At 45.1% G+C, this 16,152-nt stretch overlaps 1 protein-coding gene across 1 annotated transcript in view; it reads left to right on the top strand.

The window, feature by feature from the left end:
* The window catches only part of LOC116980124 (transient receptor potential cation channel subfamily V member 6-like), a 26,505-nt gene extending 10,570 nt beyond the window's left edge, over positions 1-15,935 (top strand). The window contains exons 8-15 of the mRNA XM_033032235.1: positions 2,741-2,947; positions 5,401-5,487; positions 7,425-7,501; positions 8,589-8,754; positions 10,444-10,510; positions 11,924-12,192; positions 14,436-14,545; positions 15,779-15,935. Of these exons, the coding sequence (XP_032888126.1) occupies positions 2,741-2,947; positions 5,401-5,487; positions 7,425-7,501; positions 8,589-8,754; positions 10,444-10,510; positions 11,924-12,192; positions 14,436-14,545; positions 15,779-15,935 (1,140 nt within the window). The remainder of the gene's footprint in view (positions 1-2,740; positions 2,948-5,400; positions 5,488-7,424; positions 7,502-8,588; positions 8,755-10,443; positions 10,511-11,923; positions 12,193-14,435; positions 14,546-15,778) is intronic.
* The last annotated feature ends 217 nt before the right edge of the window (positions 15,936-16,152 follow it).

Here is a 16,152-nt window from a genome sequence, read left to right as displayed (position 1 = left end):
AATAGTCTGATGGCTGTAGGGAAGAAGCTGTTCCTGAACTTGGATGTTGCAGATTTCAGGCTCCTGTACCTTCTACCTGATGGCAGCGGAGAGACGAGTGAGTGGCCAGGATGGTGTGGATCCTTGATGATGTTGGCAGCCTTTTTGAGGCAGCGGCTGTGATAGATCCCCTCGATGGTGGGGAGGTCAGAGCCGATGATGGACTGGGCAGCGGTCACAACTTTTTGCAGCCTTTTCCGCTCCTGGACGCTCAAGTTGCCGTACCAAGCCACGATGCAACCAGTCATCATGCTCTCAACTGTGCACCTGTAGAGATTCGAGAGCGTCCTCCTTGACATACCGACTCTCCATAATCTTCTCAGGAAGTAGACGGACTGATGTGCCTTCTTTATGATTGCATCAGTGTTCTGGGACCAGGAGAGATCTTCAGAAATATGTACACCCAGGAATGTGAAGTTCTTGACCCTATCCACCATCGGCCCGTTTATATAAACAGGACTGTGTGTCCCCATCCTACCCCTTCCAAAGTCCACAATCAGTTCCTTGGGTTTGCTGGTGTTGAGAGCCAGGTTGTTGTGCTGGCACCATTTGGTCAATTGGTTGATCTCACTTCTATGCTCTGACTCGTCCCCATCAGTGATACGTCCGACAACAGTGGTGTCATCGGCGAACTTGATGATGGTGTTCGCATTATGTCCGGCTACGCAGTCATGAGTATAGAGTAAGTACAGCAGGGGGCTGAGCATGCAGCCTTGAGGTGCTCCAGTACTGATTATAAGTTTGTAGCTTTTTTGGTTATGCCTCTACACCTGAACTCTACGTTTAAGAGAATTAAGAACACCCTTTTTAGCCAGAGGGTGGTGAATCTGTGGAATTATTTGCTGTGGAGGACAAGTCAGTGGATATTTTTAAGGCAGAGATAGATAGATTCTTGATTAGTACGGGTGTCAGAGGTTGCGGGGAGAAGGCAGGAGAATGAGGTTAGGAGGGAGAGTTAGATCAGCCATGATTGAATGGCGGAGTAGACTTGATGGGCCGAATGGCCTAATTCTATTCCTATTCCTTATGACCTTATAACAAGTCATCAAAGATGGCTGCAAGATGAATAGGATGCAAGTGCTTTTAGAATACTTTTGATTTGCTTTTAGAATACTTCTTATAATACACTTTACTTTTTAAAGTAATGGCCTTTTGTTCCCATTCACCCCATCTTCACGCTGCCTGGGATAAACAGGCAATAATAATCAAAGACTTGTCCTACTTGTCCTACTTGTCCTACTAATACTTGAGTATTAGAAAGGCGCTATATAAATCCCATCCATTATTACCCCCTGCCCGCTCCCATCTGGCAGACGACACTGAAGCTTAAAAGCCCGCACCACCAGACTCAGGAACAACTTCCTCCCCTCTGTTATCAGGCTGCTGAGCGGGCTTTCCATACGCCAGGGTACTGTCTGATTCACCTCCACCCCGTTGTGGACATTGGACTTTGCCTCCGCAACTTGTGCGCTACAATGCTGAGAACTATATTCTGCAGATAGGCACAAAATGGCAGAGTAACACAGTGGGACAGGCAGCATCTCTGGCGAGAAGGAACGGGTGACGTTTCAGGATGAGACCCTTCCTCAGAAGGGTCCTCAGTCTGAAGAAGGATCGCAACCTGAAACTTCACCTATTCCTTCTCTCCACAGATGCTGCCTGTCCTGCTGAGTTCCTCCAGCATTTTGCGTCTGTCTTCAGTGTAAACCAGCATCTGCAGTTCCTTCCTACACATACTAACCATATTCTGCACTCTGTACCTTCCCCTTTGCTCTACCCATTGTACTTGAGTTTAGTTTGATTGTATTTATGTCTAGCATTATCTGCTTTGAATGGATAACATGCAAAACAAAGATTTTCAATGTACCTCGGTACATGTGAAAATAATAAACCTAAAATCTAAAACTTAAACCTAAAACCGAGAAATGAAGGCATTGTCAACTTGAAACTATTGAAATTATATTGGATTCACGTCACCTCAGCTTAAGAAAATTAGATTAGAGATGCAACTGAACAGGCAACTGAACCATCCTACCACAACTAGAGAGCAGTGCTGAACTAGTATCTTACCTCACTGGTGACCCTTGGACTATCCTTGATCGGACTTTGCTGGCTTTACCTTGCACTAAACGTCATTCCCTCATCATGTATCCGTGCACTGTAAGTGGCTGGATTGTAATCATGTATTGTCTTTCCGCTGACTGGTTAGTGCGCAACAAAAGCTTTTCACTGTGACAATAATAAACTATAATAATAAATAAAGATATAAAATAAGATAATATATAAATAAAATAAAAAACTAAACTAAAGATGCAAAAAAAAAAGCAAAAAAAAGAAAAAAGTAAAGAGCAGTCACGATGGCACTTGAGGATAGAGTTGCTGTCTTACAGCGCTTGTAGCGCAGGAGACCCGGGTTTGATCCTGACTACGGGCGCTGTTTGTACGTTCTCCCCGTGACCGCGTGGGTTTTCACCGAGAACTTTGGTTTCCTCCCACACTCCAAAGACGTACAGGTTTGTAGGTTAATTGGCTTGCTACAGATGTCGATTGTCCCTAGTGTGTGTAGGATAGTGTTAGTGTGCGTGGACTCGGTGGGCCGAAGGTCCTGTTTCCACGCTGTATCTCTAAACTAAAAACTTAACTAAACTAAACAAGGCTGAAATTGAAACTGAACAGGCACTAATTATACTTATTTTCATAGGTTCGCAAACTTGTTGACGCTAAACCAGTTAAGGCGCTGTTGCATCAAAAGTGGAATTCATTTGGCTACAAGTATTTTCTCATCTGGATGTTCTCTTACATTATATACATCATTATATTCACCGTCTCCAGCTTATATCGGCCGCTGAAGCCCATTCCGCCAGGGTTATCTGACAACCTTACTATTAGGACACAGAAGACGTTGGCCGTAAGTATGATTTGTTATTTGGAGAGTCGAGATACCGCAGATGCCGAAATTTGGGGTCAAACCAATCTGCCAGAAGAACTCAAGATAGACACAAACTGCTGGAGTAACTCAGCGGGACAGGCAGCATCTCTGGACTGGAGAGAAGGAATGGGTTGAGACAATAGACAATAGGTGCAGGAGTAGGCCATTCGATCCTTCGAGCCAGCACCGCCATTCAATGTGATCAAGGCTGATCATCCCCAATCAGTACCCCGTTCCTGCCTTCTCCCCATATCCCCTGACTCCGCTATCTTTAAGAGCCCTATCTAGCTCTCTCTTGAAAGTATCCAGAGAACCAGCCTCCACCTCCCTCTGAGGCAGAGAATTCCACAGACTCACAACTCTCTGTGTTAAAAAGTGTTTCTTCGTCTCCGTTCTAAATGGCTTACCCCTTCTTAAATAACCCTTCTTCAGACTTCACATTATATCAGTCTATGACTCTAAGTTTGCAGGAAATAAATATTGAATGATTTTGTTATCCCTTTCCCCAAAGAATCTATGGGGGATAAATGTTAAAACTGTGGAGATCTTTTATCACAGTTCTGAATATTTTAATATTGCCATCGTGTTCGAAAATCGGACAGAGCCAGCTGAGACACAAGGAACTGCAGAATCTGGTTTATCAAAACAAAGACACAAAGCGCTGGAGTTACTCAGTGGGACAGGCAGCATCCCTGGAGAGAAGGAACAGGTTGTGACTCTTCTTCAGACTTGAGAGTCATGGAAAAAGGGACACTAGAGGTATGTGGCAGGGTAAGGTGTGAAAAGGGCAGATCAAAGCAGGCGACAGTCAAGGAAATGTAGAATAGTTCATTGTTGGCTGGGAGGAAGGTGACAACGAGGCGGATATTTCAGAAAAATGAATCAGGAGGACAGTGAAATTAGGGTGTCGGAGGGACGGAGAGAATCAGTGGGTGAAGCTTGAGGAGGTGCGAATGAACCTTCGCCTCACCTGCAAGGCCAAACAGCACCTGGTTTAATGGTGCTTTGCTGTCACATGTGCGAAGCACAAACACACAGTGAAACTCTCTCAATAGACAATAGACAATAGGTGCAGGAGTCAGCCATTTGGCCCTTCGAACCAGCACCGTCATTCAATGTGATCATGGCTGAGCATCCCCAATCAGTACCCCGTTCCTGCCTTCTCCCCATATCCCCTGACTCCGCTATTTTTAAGAGCCCTATCTAGCTCTCTCTTGAAAGCATCCAGAGAACCTGCCTCCACCGCCCTCTGAGGCAGAGAATTCCACAGACTCACCACTCTCTGTGAGAAAAAGTGTTTCCTAGTCTCTGTTCTAAATGGCTTACTCCATATTCTTAAATTTACTCTCCTTACTAAACAGTCCAGTCGAGGATCGCCGTACCACCCCCGATTAGCAAATTGTTCAGAAATACAATTGATCACAGTTCTGAATATTTGAATATAATCATCTTGTTCGAAAATCAGACCGAGCCAGCTGAGACACAAGGAACTGCAGATTCTGGTTTACAATAAAAACCCACACAAAGTGCTGGAGTAACTCAATGGGTCAGACAGCATCTCTGGGTAACATGGATAGGCGATATTTCATTTTGTTTTGGATCTGAAGAAAGATCCCAGCCTGAAACATTGCTTATCCATCTTCTCCAGAAATGCTGCCTGACCCGCTGAGTTACTCCAGCACATGTGGCTAATATTGTGGAGGGTGTTATTTTCCTTTGAAAGGTCTATTGGAAGGTGCATGATCCCTTTGGACCAGTTGGAACAAACCTATCTGGATAGTGACTTGTTCATGCCAAATATTACAACTGATGAAGCATAATTTTGTTCGAAGCAAAACATATTTGTAATGGTAATGGTAATGCATGTTCCCTCTGCAGCTGAAATGAATCGGCTTTGCGTACATAAGAATGACATGGCTGAATATATTTGAAGATGACACAAAGTCTTCAGACAATTAAGTAAAAAAACAGACTGAAGAAGGGTCTCGACCCGAAGCATCACCCATTCCTTCTCTCCAGAGATGCTGCCTGTCCAGCTGAGTTACTCCAGCATTTTGTGTCTATCATCGGTGTAAACCAGCATCTGCAGTTGTATTTGCATTTTCCCCTGTATTATTCTTGAGGTGAACTTCCAGATGCAATTCTAAATCTTCTTCCTCGTGTCCGGCCATCTTCTTTATCACGTCTGTCCGGTCGGTCAGTGACGGTTGACGGTCGGTGGTTGCAGAATTGGCTGCTTCAGTCAGTCACTGTGGTACAGTTTCTGTCGTCAGCATTGCCCGCGATGCGCCACGTGGAGGCTTCTGCTTGCATCCCGCAATTCTAAATGCACCAATGCCAAGCATTATACGAGTTATGTTTTAGTAATTTTGTATGCAATAGTTGTTTCCCTTTGCAATAACCCAGATCCTTTATTAAGTGAATTATTTTAGGAATCCTATCAGACAAAAGAAGACTTCTTGAGACTTGTCGGTGAATTAACTACCATCATTGGAGCATTGGTAATACTGATCAGTGAGGTGAGTCACAGACCTTTAAGTTGTTAAAGAGCATCAGAACATAAGACACAGAGTCTCTTGCCCAGAGTAGGGAACCAAAATCAAGAACTTAAGCACATAGGTTTAAGGTGAGGGAGGGGGGGAGGAAGATATAGGTATAGATATAGGATATAGGTATATACATAGAAAATAGGTGCAGGAGGAGACCATTCGGCCCTTCGAGCCAACACCGCAAATGCATATATACAGTATATACACACACACATGTATATATATACTGAACTTTTTTTTTTTTGTTTGTTTATTCATGATCTTATAGAGAGGTACAAAATCATGAGAGGAATAGATCGGGTAGACGCACTGAATCTCTTGCCCAGCGTAGAGGAATCGAGTACCAAAAGACATATGCTTAAGTTGAGGGTGGGGGAAATATTTAATAGGAACCTGAGGGGGTAACATTTGTACACAAATGGCAGTGGGTGTATGGAACGAGCTGCTGGAGGAGGTAGTTGAGGCAGGTACTATCATAACATTTATTAGACATTTGGACAAGTGCACTGAGAGGGCAGGTTGAGAGGGATATGGGCCGGTGGGACTAATGTAGAAGGGGCATGTTGGCCGGTGTGGGCAGGTTGGGTCGAAGGGCCTGTTTCCACGTTAGATGACGCTATGATACTATGACATCGGAGCAGAATTTGGTCATTCTTGTTGAGCAGTTAAATATACTGAGATATAGTTTTTTTTTATCATGCACTATATCGTAGAGATTGCTAACATGCTACTTCAGCTCACTGAGTCTGTGGCCACCACCCAGTGGCCATTTGTTCTAAACTCACTTTGTTCAACCCGCATTTCCTGAACATCCCCCCAAATTCCATGCCCTCCACACCAAGTGGTGGCCAATTAACATACCAACCTGTGCATCTTGGGGAAGTGGGATGAAACTGGAGCACCCGGAGAAAATCCACAGGTAGAGCATGCAAACTCCACACAGGCAGCACCAGAGGTTAGGATTGAACCTGGGTTACTGGTACCGTGAGGCACCAGCACCACCAGCTGCACACCACCACGAGAACAGCGACTATAAATCTACAATTACACACCTCCAGATTCAGGGACAGATTCTTCCCAGCTGTTATCAGGCAACTGAATCATCCTACCACAACCAGAACTACAACTACCACTTCAGTGAGCCTTGGACTATCCTTGATCGGACTTTGCTGGCTTTACCTTGCACTAAACGTCATTCCCTTATCATGTAAATGGCTCGATTGCAATCATGTATTGTCTTTCCACTGAATGGTTAGCACGCAACAAAAGCTTTTCACTGTACCTCGGTACACGTGACAATAAACTAGAGGAAGGAAACAAAAAGGAAAAACATCACATGTTATTTATAGTTTTATGTGCAGGATAGATTGAAAGTTAGGACACGGAATCAAGGGATATGGGGGAAAAGCAGGAACGGGGTAATAATAATAATAATGATGGATGGGATTTATATAGCGCCTTTCTAATACTCAAGGCGCTTTACATCGCATTATTCATTCACTCCTCAGTCACACTCGGTGGTGGTAAGCTACTTCTGTAGCCACAGCTGCCCTGGGGCAGACCGACGGAAGCGTGGCTGCCAATCTGCGCCTACGGCCCCTCCGACCACCACCAATCACTCACACACATCCACACACATTCACACACAGGCAAAGGTGGGTGAAGTGTCTTGCCCAAGGACACAACGACAGTATGCACTCCAAGTGGGATTCGAACCGGCTACCTTCCGGTTGATCAGCCATGATCATATTGAATGGTGGTGCTGACTTGAAGGGCCTGCATGTTTCTATGTTTCTATGAAGTAGTATAATTATAAGATGTAAGATCCATTGACGGTTTCAATAGCTTCATTTGAGCTTGTTTCCTTCTTAAGAGAACATGTTCTTCAACATTTATGTTATTTGCAGATCCCTTATCTGTATAGGATTGGTCCAAGGAATTATTTAGGGAATACTTCAATAGGAGGGCCTTTTCCATTACTCTTGTAAGTATAATGACCTAATTTTACACTTCTTGCGAATGAAACATAAATAAACCAAAGGAATAGTTAGATCTCAAGCCAGGTGTTGAGTAGCCAGGTTGTTGGCTCTGCGTCAATGTCTGCCAGACCCTGAGCTTCATTTGGTGGGTGGTAGAGCGGGCACCCAGAGATGACATGGTTGGCTGTCTGTTGTTCTGCTCCGTATTCACAGGCTGGGCTCTGGCGGAGCCCCCATCTCCACATGCTGGCATTGTAACGCCCAACTCCAGTACCAAGTCTGTTGAGCTTCACCCATGCTCCTCTGGGGAGGTCAGACCCTGGGCAGCCTCTATCTGGTGAAGACCACTAGTCTAATCACAACACATACGCACTCACATGCACACACAGCTTCTTCCCCTTTGCTCTACCTATTGTATTTGAGTTTGACTTGATTGTGTTTATGTATGGTATTTCTGATCGGGTTGGATAGCAAGCAAAACAAATCTTTTCACTGTACCTCAGTACACTTGACAATATGTTATCAGATTTTGGAATGGTTCTTCCAAAAGCTAACGTCCGATTCACCTCTACCCCATTGTGGACATTGGACTTTGTCCCTGGAAGTTTTACAACTATATTCTGCACTCTGTACTTTTTCCTGGATTTTTGACTTCAGAAATCTATCCTGAAGTGTGTGAACCAGTCACCTGTAATCCAGCCTTTCCTGCTATGTAATTTTATTTTTAGCGTGGAATATTCAGCCCACTGAGCCCACCCCGACCACACTAGTTCTATGTTATCCCACTGTCTCATCCACTCCGCCCGCCCGCCCGCACACACCAGGGGCAATTAACCTACAAACCCAAAGTAACCTACAAACCCGCACGCCTTTGGGATGTGGGAGGAAACCGGCCGGAGCTCCAGGAGGAATCCCGCGGGGTCACAGGAAGAACGTGTAAACTCCACACAGACAGCGCCCAAGACCTGGGTCGTACCTGGGACTCTGGCGGTGTGGGGGTGCTGTTCTACCACTGTGGTGCCCTGTTTATGTAAAACCGATGCATGACTCACTCTCCTGTATCGAGCGTGATGAGTTGTAATGTTGTTCCAGGGTCTGTTATTCACTTCTGATTGCCGTGGCAGTAATCATGAGGATTCTCGGCAACGTAGAGGAAGCTGTTCCTATTTCCCTGGCTCTGATCATCGGCTGGTGCAACACCATCTATTTTGCCCGTGGATTTAAGATGCTTGGGCAATTTTCCATTATGATCCAAAAGGTAGGAAAGCCAAGCAGACTAATTTGGCAGAGATGAAAAAAAATTGGAATATTTTGAAATAATTGTCTCCACCGAGCAGCATTTTCACCGGTGGCGGGTTTAAATTGACGCCTCTTCCTGAGCTCTGTATATTCCACACTCTGTACATTCCCCTGTGCTCTAAGATAGGCACAAAATCCTGGAGTAACTCAGCGGGATGGGCAGCATCTTGGGAAAGAAGGAATGGGTGACGTTTCGGGCTGAGACCCTTCTTCAGACTGATATTATGGGAGAGGGAGATATATAGATAAGGAAGTGTAAGGTGGTCTCCATTCCCTTTGTCCTGTTTTCACACCTTACACTTCCTTATCTATGTATCTTCCTCTCCCTTGACATCAGTCTGAAGAAGGGTCTCGACACAAATCGTCACCCATTCCTTCTCTCTGGAGATGCTGCCTGTCCCGCTGAGTTACTCCAGCATTTTGTGCCTATCTTCGGTGTAAACCAGCATCTGCAGTTCCTTCCTACACATTACCCTTTGCTCTACCGATTGCACTTGAGTTTGAACTGATTGTATCTGTGTAAGGCATATCTGCTCTGTACGGATAGCGTGCAAAGCCAAGCCTTCCACTGTACCCCAGTACATGTGACTGTAATAAACCTAAGCTTAAACCAATCCCAAATCATTTTCAATAATATCATCTACCTTCTCATATAAAGTTACAAGAAGCATAGATAGTCACTATCACCCTGTGAAAGAATCTTGTCACCGTGTGAAAGGGAAGTGTCGGAAGGAACTGCACCGAAGATAGGCACAAAATGCTGGAGTAACTCAGCGGGACAGGCAGCATTTCTGGAGAGAAGGAATGGGTGACGTTTTGCGTCAAGACCCTTCTTCAGACTGATGTCAAGGGAGAGGGAGATACATAGATAAGGAAGTGCAAGGTGTGAAAACAGGACAAAGGGAATGGAGATCACCTAATGCCCCTGTCCCACTTTGGAAACCTGAACGGAAACCTCTGGAGACTTTTTGCCCCACCCAAGGTTTCCGTGCGGTTCCCGGAGGTTTTTGTCAGTCTCCCTACCTGCTACCACTACCTGCAACCTCCGGCAACCACCGGCAACCTCCGGGAACCGCACGGAAACCTTGGGTGGGGCGCAAAGTCTCCAGAGATTTCCGTTCAGGTTTCGTAAGTGGGACAAGGGGCATTACTCTCCTTATCTATGTGTCTCCCTCTCCTGTGACATCAGCCTGAAGAAGGGTCTCGACCCGAATCGTCACCTATTCCTTCTCTCCCGAGATGCTGCCCATCCCGCTGAGTTACTCCGGCATTTGGTGTCTATCTTCAGTTTAAATCAGCATCTGCTGTTCCTTCCTCTACATGGAACAGTACAGCACAGGATCAGGCCCTTCGGCCCACAATGTCTGTGCTGAACATGATGCCAGGATCAACTCTAATTCCCTGCACCTGATCAATATCCTGCCATTCCCTGCATATCCATGTGCTTATCCTTGTAAAGCCTCTTAAACACCACTATCGTATCTGCCTCCAACACCACCCCTGGCAGCGAGTTCCAGTCATTTGCCACCCTCTGTGTAAAGAAAAAAGGCTACGTATACCTGCTTTAAACTTTGCCCATCTCACCTTGAACGTATGCCTTCAAGTCTTTGATTTTTTTTTCTATTAATGCTTTGTTATTCCTTCACAGATCATTTTTGGTGATTTTATGCAATGGTGCTGTCTGGTGCTCATCTGTATCACGGGATTCACCTCCGGTATGTGTTTCACATTGACACGTTAAGTACAACATTCAGTCGACTACCTGGTAGGAAGGAACAGCAGCTGCTGGTTTATACTGGAGATGGGCACAAAATGCTGGAGTAATTCAGTGGGGGCAGGCAGCATCTCTGGAGAGAAGGATTGGGTGACGTTTCGGGTCTGAAGGCAGGTCTCGACTCGAAACGTCACCCATTTACGATATGAGACGATACGATACGATGGAACATTAATGATCCCAGGAGGGAAATTGATCTGCCAACAGTCATAAAACACAAAATACATGAAACGTGATATTAAAGTAACGAGTGGAAAGGATTGGGGAGGAAGGAGGGGGAGGGGGGTGGAGTCAGTCTATCCAGATCTATCCTTCCATCCGGAGAAGCTTCCTGTCCCGCTGAGTTACTCCAGCATTTTGTGTCTATCTTTTAGTTGATACATATTGGTTATCAATGAACTGATGGGCGGTCATGGTGGCACAGCGGAAGAGTTACTGCCCTACAGCGAATGCAGCTCCGGTGACCCGGGATCGATCCCGATTATGGCTGCTATCAGTACAGAGTCTGTACGTTCTCCCCGTGACCTGCGTGGGTTTTCTCCAAGATCTTCGGTTTCCTCCCACACTCCAAAGACGTACAGGTTTATAGGTTAATTGACTTGGTATAAATGTAAATTGTCCCTAGTGTGTGCAGGATGGTGTTCATGTACGGAGATCGCTGGTCGGTGCGGACTCGGTGGGCCAAAGGGCCTGTTTCCGCGCTGTATCTCTAAACTAAACTAAACTAAACTAAAGTAAACAGCAAATTCTGAACCTTTGAGTTCCAATTTTAGAAGAGTCCTTGATATGGATCTAGTGTAGTTTAGGTTAGAGATACAGCGGGGGAACAGGCCCTTCGGCCTGCCGAGTCCGCGATGACCAGCGATCCCCGTAAAAACATACACGTCCTTTGAGTGTGGGAGGAAACCGGAGCACGTGGGCACGGGGAGAATGTACACACTCTGTACACACGGCACCTGTAGTCAGGATCGAACCCGGTTCTCTGGCGCTGTAAGGCAGCTACTCTACCGCTGCGCCACTGTGCCGCCCCATGAGTGTGTTAAAATTGCATGGTTATTGGAGATGCAAATATAATAACATCCCTCATGGAGAATGTAGCAGCATGTACAATTACCATAGAGACAAGGAACTGCAGATGCTGGTTTGCAAAATAAAACATAGAGTGCTGGAGTAACTCAGCGGGTCAGGCAGCATCTCAGGAGAACATGGATAGGTGATGTTTGGGTTGGGACCTTTCTACAGTTACTTATCCATAATCACCAGAGATGCTGCCTGAGCCGCTGAGCTGCTCCAGAACTTTGTGTCACCTTTTGTACAATCAACGTCCGTGACTCTTTTCCCTTTTATTTTGCAGCTTTTTATATTATGTTTCAGACTCTGGATTTGAGAAATTATCCGTACTTCAGGGACTTTTCGATGACCATGTACACCACAGTTGAGTTGATGATGGGCCTGATAGATCTCCCAGTTCCGTATGACAAGCCAACTCCCAGTATCATATACGTTGGCTACGTCTTGTACATGATCTTTGTCTATCTTCTGCTCTTAAACCTGTTGATCGCAATGATGGACGATACATACTGGAGAATTGCATATGAAAGGGAGGAACTGTGGAAAGTGCAAGTAAGCGTTGTGGTTTTAAATTTACTTTATATACTATACAAGATAATTAATATCTTAAACTAACCGTTGTATCCTTTAGGGTTATGATTACGGTCTCAACCTGAAACATCAGCAGGAGTAGAGAGGTTCTTCTGCAGTTGTATAGGGCTCTGGTGAGACCACATCTGGAATATAGTGTACAGTTTTGGTCTCCTAATTTGAGGAAGGGCATCCTTGCGATTGAGGCAGTGCAGCGTAGGTTCACGAGATTGATCCCTGGGATGGCGGGACTGTCATATGAGGAAAGATTGAAAAGACTAGGCTTGTATTCACTGGAGTTTAGAAGGATGAGGGTGGATCTTATAGAAACATATACATTTATAAAAGGACTGGACAAGCTAGATGCAGGAAAAATGTTCCCAATGTTGGGCAAGTCCAGAACCAGGGGCCACAGTCTTAGAATAAAGGGGAGGTCATTTAAAACTGAGGAGAGAAAAAACTTTTTCACCCAGAGAGTTGTGAATTTATGAAATTCCCTGCCACAGAGGGCAGTGGAGGCCAAATCACTGGATGGATTTAAGAGAGAGTTAGATAGAGCTCCAGGGGCTGGTGGAGTCAAGGGATATGGGGAGAAGACAGGCACGGGTTATTGATAGGGGACGATCAGCCATGATCACAATGAATGGCGGTGCTGGCATGAAGGGCCAAATGGCCTCCTCCTGCAGCTATTTTCTATGTTTCTATGTCACCCATTCCTTCTCTCCAGAGACGCTGCCTGTCCCGCTGAGTTACTCCAGCATTTTGTGTCTATCTTGAGTTCTTCTGGCAGATTGGTTTGACTCCAAATGTCAGCATCTGCGGTATCTGGACTCTCCAGATAAAAAGTTATATGTATATTATAAGATGTTTGTACTTATGGCCAAAGTTTTCTGTGTCCTAATAGTGAGGTTGTCAGGTAACCCTGGCGGAATTGTGCACTGTGGGCGGCTTGATGGTGTTCACGTCTAGTCTTTCCGCTGACTGAACTGAACGCAAACAAACGCTTCTCGCTGTACGCGTCAGTGCACGTGACAATAATAAACTAAACTCAACTAGTTAGGAAAAGAGCGTCAGATGCTGGTTTACACCGAAGATAGAGACAAAAATGCTGGAGAAACCCAGCGGGACAGGCGGCATCTCTGGAGAGAAGGAATGGGTGACGCTTCCGATCGAGAAACTGAAGAAGGGTCTCGACCCAAAGCGTCACCTATTCCTTCTCCCCAGAGATGCTGCCTGTCCCGCTGAGTTACCCCAGCTTATTGTGTCAGTCCTAATTAGGGAAAGGGCCACTCATAAAGAAGTGACCTAATTCAAAAGAGATCCTGGGACTACTCTGAGCAAGAGGCTCTGGGTGTGATCATACATCAAGGTGCAGCAGCATACAGCAATGCTCTCGCCTGCCAGGTCCTACTTAGAACACTGAGCCTTCTTCTTTTACACAGAGGGTGGTGAGTGCCTGGAACTCGCTGCCGGGGGTGGTGGTGGAGGCACATGCGACAGTGGTATTTAAGAGAATTTTGGATATGGATTATGTACAGGCAGATAGAGTTGGTCATGGCATCGAAACAGACCCTTCAGCCCAACTTGTCCATCCCACCCAAGATGCCCCCATCTGCACTAGTCCCACCTGTATGTGTTTGGCCCATATTTCTCTAAACCTTTTCTGTCCTGAAGTCAGCAGTCTGAAGAAGAGTCTCGACCCGAAATGCCCCCTATCCATGTTCACCAGGGCTGCTGCCTGACCGGTTGAGTTACTCCAGCACTTTGTGTCTTTACAAAGTGTAGAATTTAATTTTACATCAATACAGTGTTATAGTCCCGGAGACAAAATCCACCATCCACGATGAAACTGATACCACATTTGGCATTGGCCCTGAACTACTATCTACCTCATTGGTGACACTCGGACTACCCTTGATCTGACTTTACCTTGCACTAAACGTTATTCCCTTATCATGTATCTGTCTGTACACTGTAAATGGCTCAATTGTAATCATGTATTGTCTTTCCCATGACTGGTTAGCACGCAACAAAAGCTTTTCACTGTACTTCGGTACACGTGACAATAAACTAAACTACACTAAACTAAACGGGCATGGTGGATCATGATTCGTATGGCCATTTTCCAATTTATTTTATTCGATTTGTATTCAAATGTCTGAAATGGCAATAGCAAAAAAACGTGCCATGATTTTGACTTTAAATGGTTAATTCTCCTCTTACAGATCGCAGCTACGATCCTGCTTCTAGAGCGAAGGGTGCCAGTGTTTCTAAAAATCCGATCAGGAGTGCCTGGAAGATCCTTGGGCTTTGATGATAACAAGTGGTACATTGGGTAATCCAAAAACCTCACTGCAGCGTTTATCCTAACCTTTAAGGGTGTCAGGGGTTATGGGGAGAAGGCAGGAGAATGGCGTTCAGAGCGAAAGATAGAACGTAGAATTGATGGGCCGAATGGCCTAATTCTGCTCCTAGAACTTCTAACCTCATGAGCCTAGATGCTGCCAGAACTGTTAAGTTCTTCAAATGCTCTGTTTCCAAGCCCAGATTCCAACAAGGCCATTCTATGAATGACCATTGAAATCAAAATCTTGGTGCCAACTTATTACTATTAGAACCTAGAAAAGCACAGCACAGGAACAGGCCCTTCGGCCCACAAAGTCTGCGCTGAACATAGCGCCAAGTTAAACTAATCTCATCTGCCTACACATTGATTCCATTACAATGGCGGAGTAAACCTGATGGGCTGAATTGCCTAATTCTTGGCAACTTATGAGCGTTATTGATTATTTTGTGTTGTGTAAACGAGAGAGTAAACTGGATAAATGTAGAGCATGGAGTCCCAACTGTTTCCGTCCTGTTTACCCCTGGCAACTTTAATAGAGCATGTTATTTCACTTATTTATGAACAACTAATGATGAACAGATCCAGAACCAAACACAGTCAGTCAATGAGAACAAATATGTACAAATCCAGAATCAACAAATGCACCCCCTGGGTCAGCGAGATTTACCCCAGATTGGGATCCCTTGATGTAGAGGATGTAATGAATCAGATTTTCAAAAGATTTATTTGATAGGATTCAGTCGATAATGGATAATATATTCAGAGTGATATTGATTCATTAGTACGGGTGTCAGGGTTTACGGGGAGAAAGGCAGAAGCGAATGGGGTTGAGAGGGAGAGATCGATCAGCCATGATTGAATAGCGGACATAGACTCGATGGGCCGAAGGGCCTAATTCTGCTCCTATCACTTGTGAACTTATGAAAACATGGATAATTTTGTTTCCTTCACAGCAGCAGATTATGTACCTTTGATTTCTATGTCGAGGGCAAGTTAACAGGGTGGGTAACAAACAAGCTTCAGGATAGATGTAACCACTCACAGTTGCAAGTGAACAATGGGATGCCTTGCACATAAATGCTGTAACCACTATAGATGCTAACCATTTAGAATTAGATTTTTTTTTTTTTAAATGCGGAGTAGAGTTGATTACTCCTATAACTTATGAACATATGAATTCCAAATGCAAATTTCTTCTCATTAAAACCTTCTTTATTACAGGGTTGAGGAAATTCTGAGTGAAACAGTGGGGACGAAGGAGCAGGTGCCAGCGTTAGATGCACAGAAGTATTCGCATCACCTGGGCTGGGATGCAATTCGGAAAAATCTGGCAAAAATCATAAGCATGAGAGATTCATCAGAGTCCACGACATTTTAGCAGCGTTTGTGTTAAATGGATCACTACTGATGAGCCCAAAATATCTTTATCGGTTTTGTTCCCTGCACTATGGAATATGTTTCAAATGTTTAGAGGTGCAGCAATGGAAATAGAGCCTTCGGCACGCCGTGTCCACGCCGACCATCGATCTCCCGTTCGCACTAGTTCCGTGTTATCCCACTATCTCGTCCACTCCTTATGCACTTGGCCTATGAAC

The sequence above is a fragment of the Amblyraja radiata genome, chromosome 13, assembly GCF_010909765.2.
Source record: "Amblyraja radiata isolate CabotCenter1 chromosome 13, sAmbRad1.1.pri, whole genome shotgun sequence".
Taxonomy (NCBI): domain Eukaryota; kingdom Metazoa; phylum Chordata; class Chondrichthyes; order Rajiformes; family Rajidae; genus Amblyraja; species Amblyraja radiata.
The sequence above is the reverse complement of the archived record's forward strand: the minus strand, read 5'-3'. Positions and strand labels throughout refer to the sequence as shown.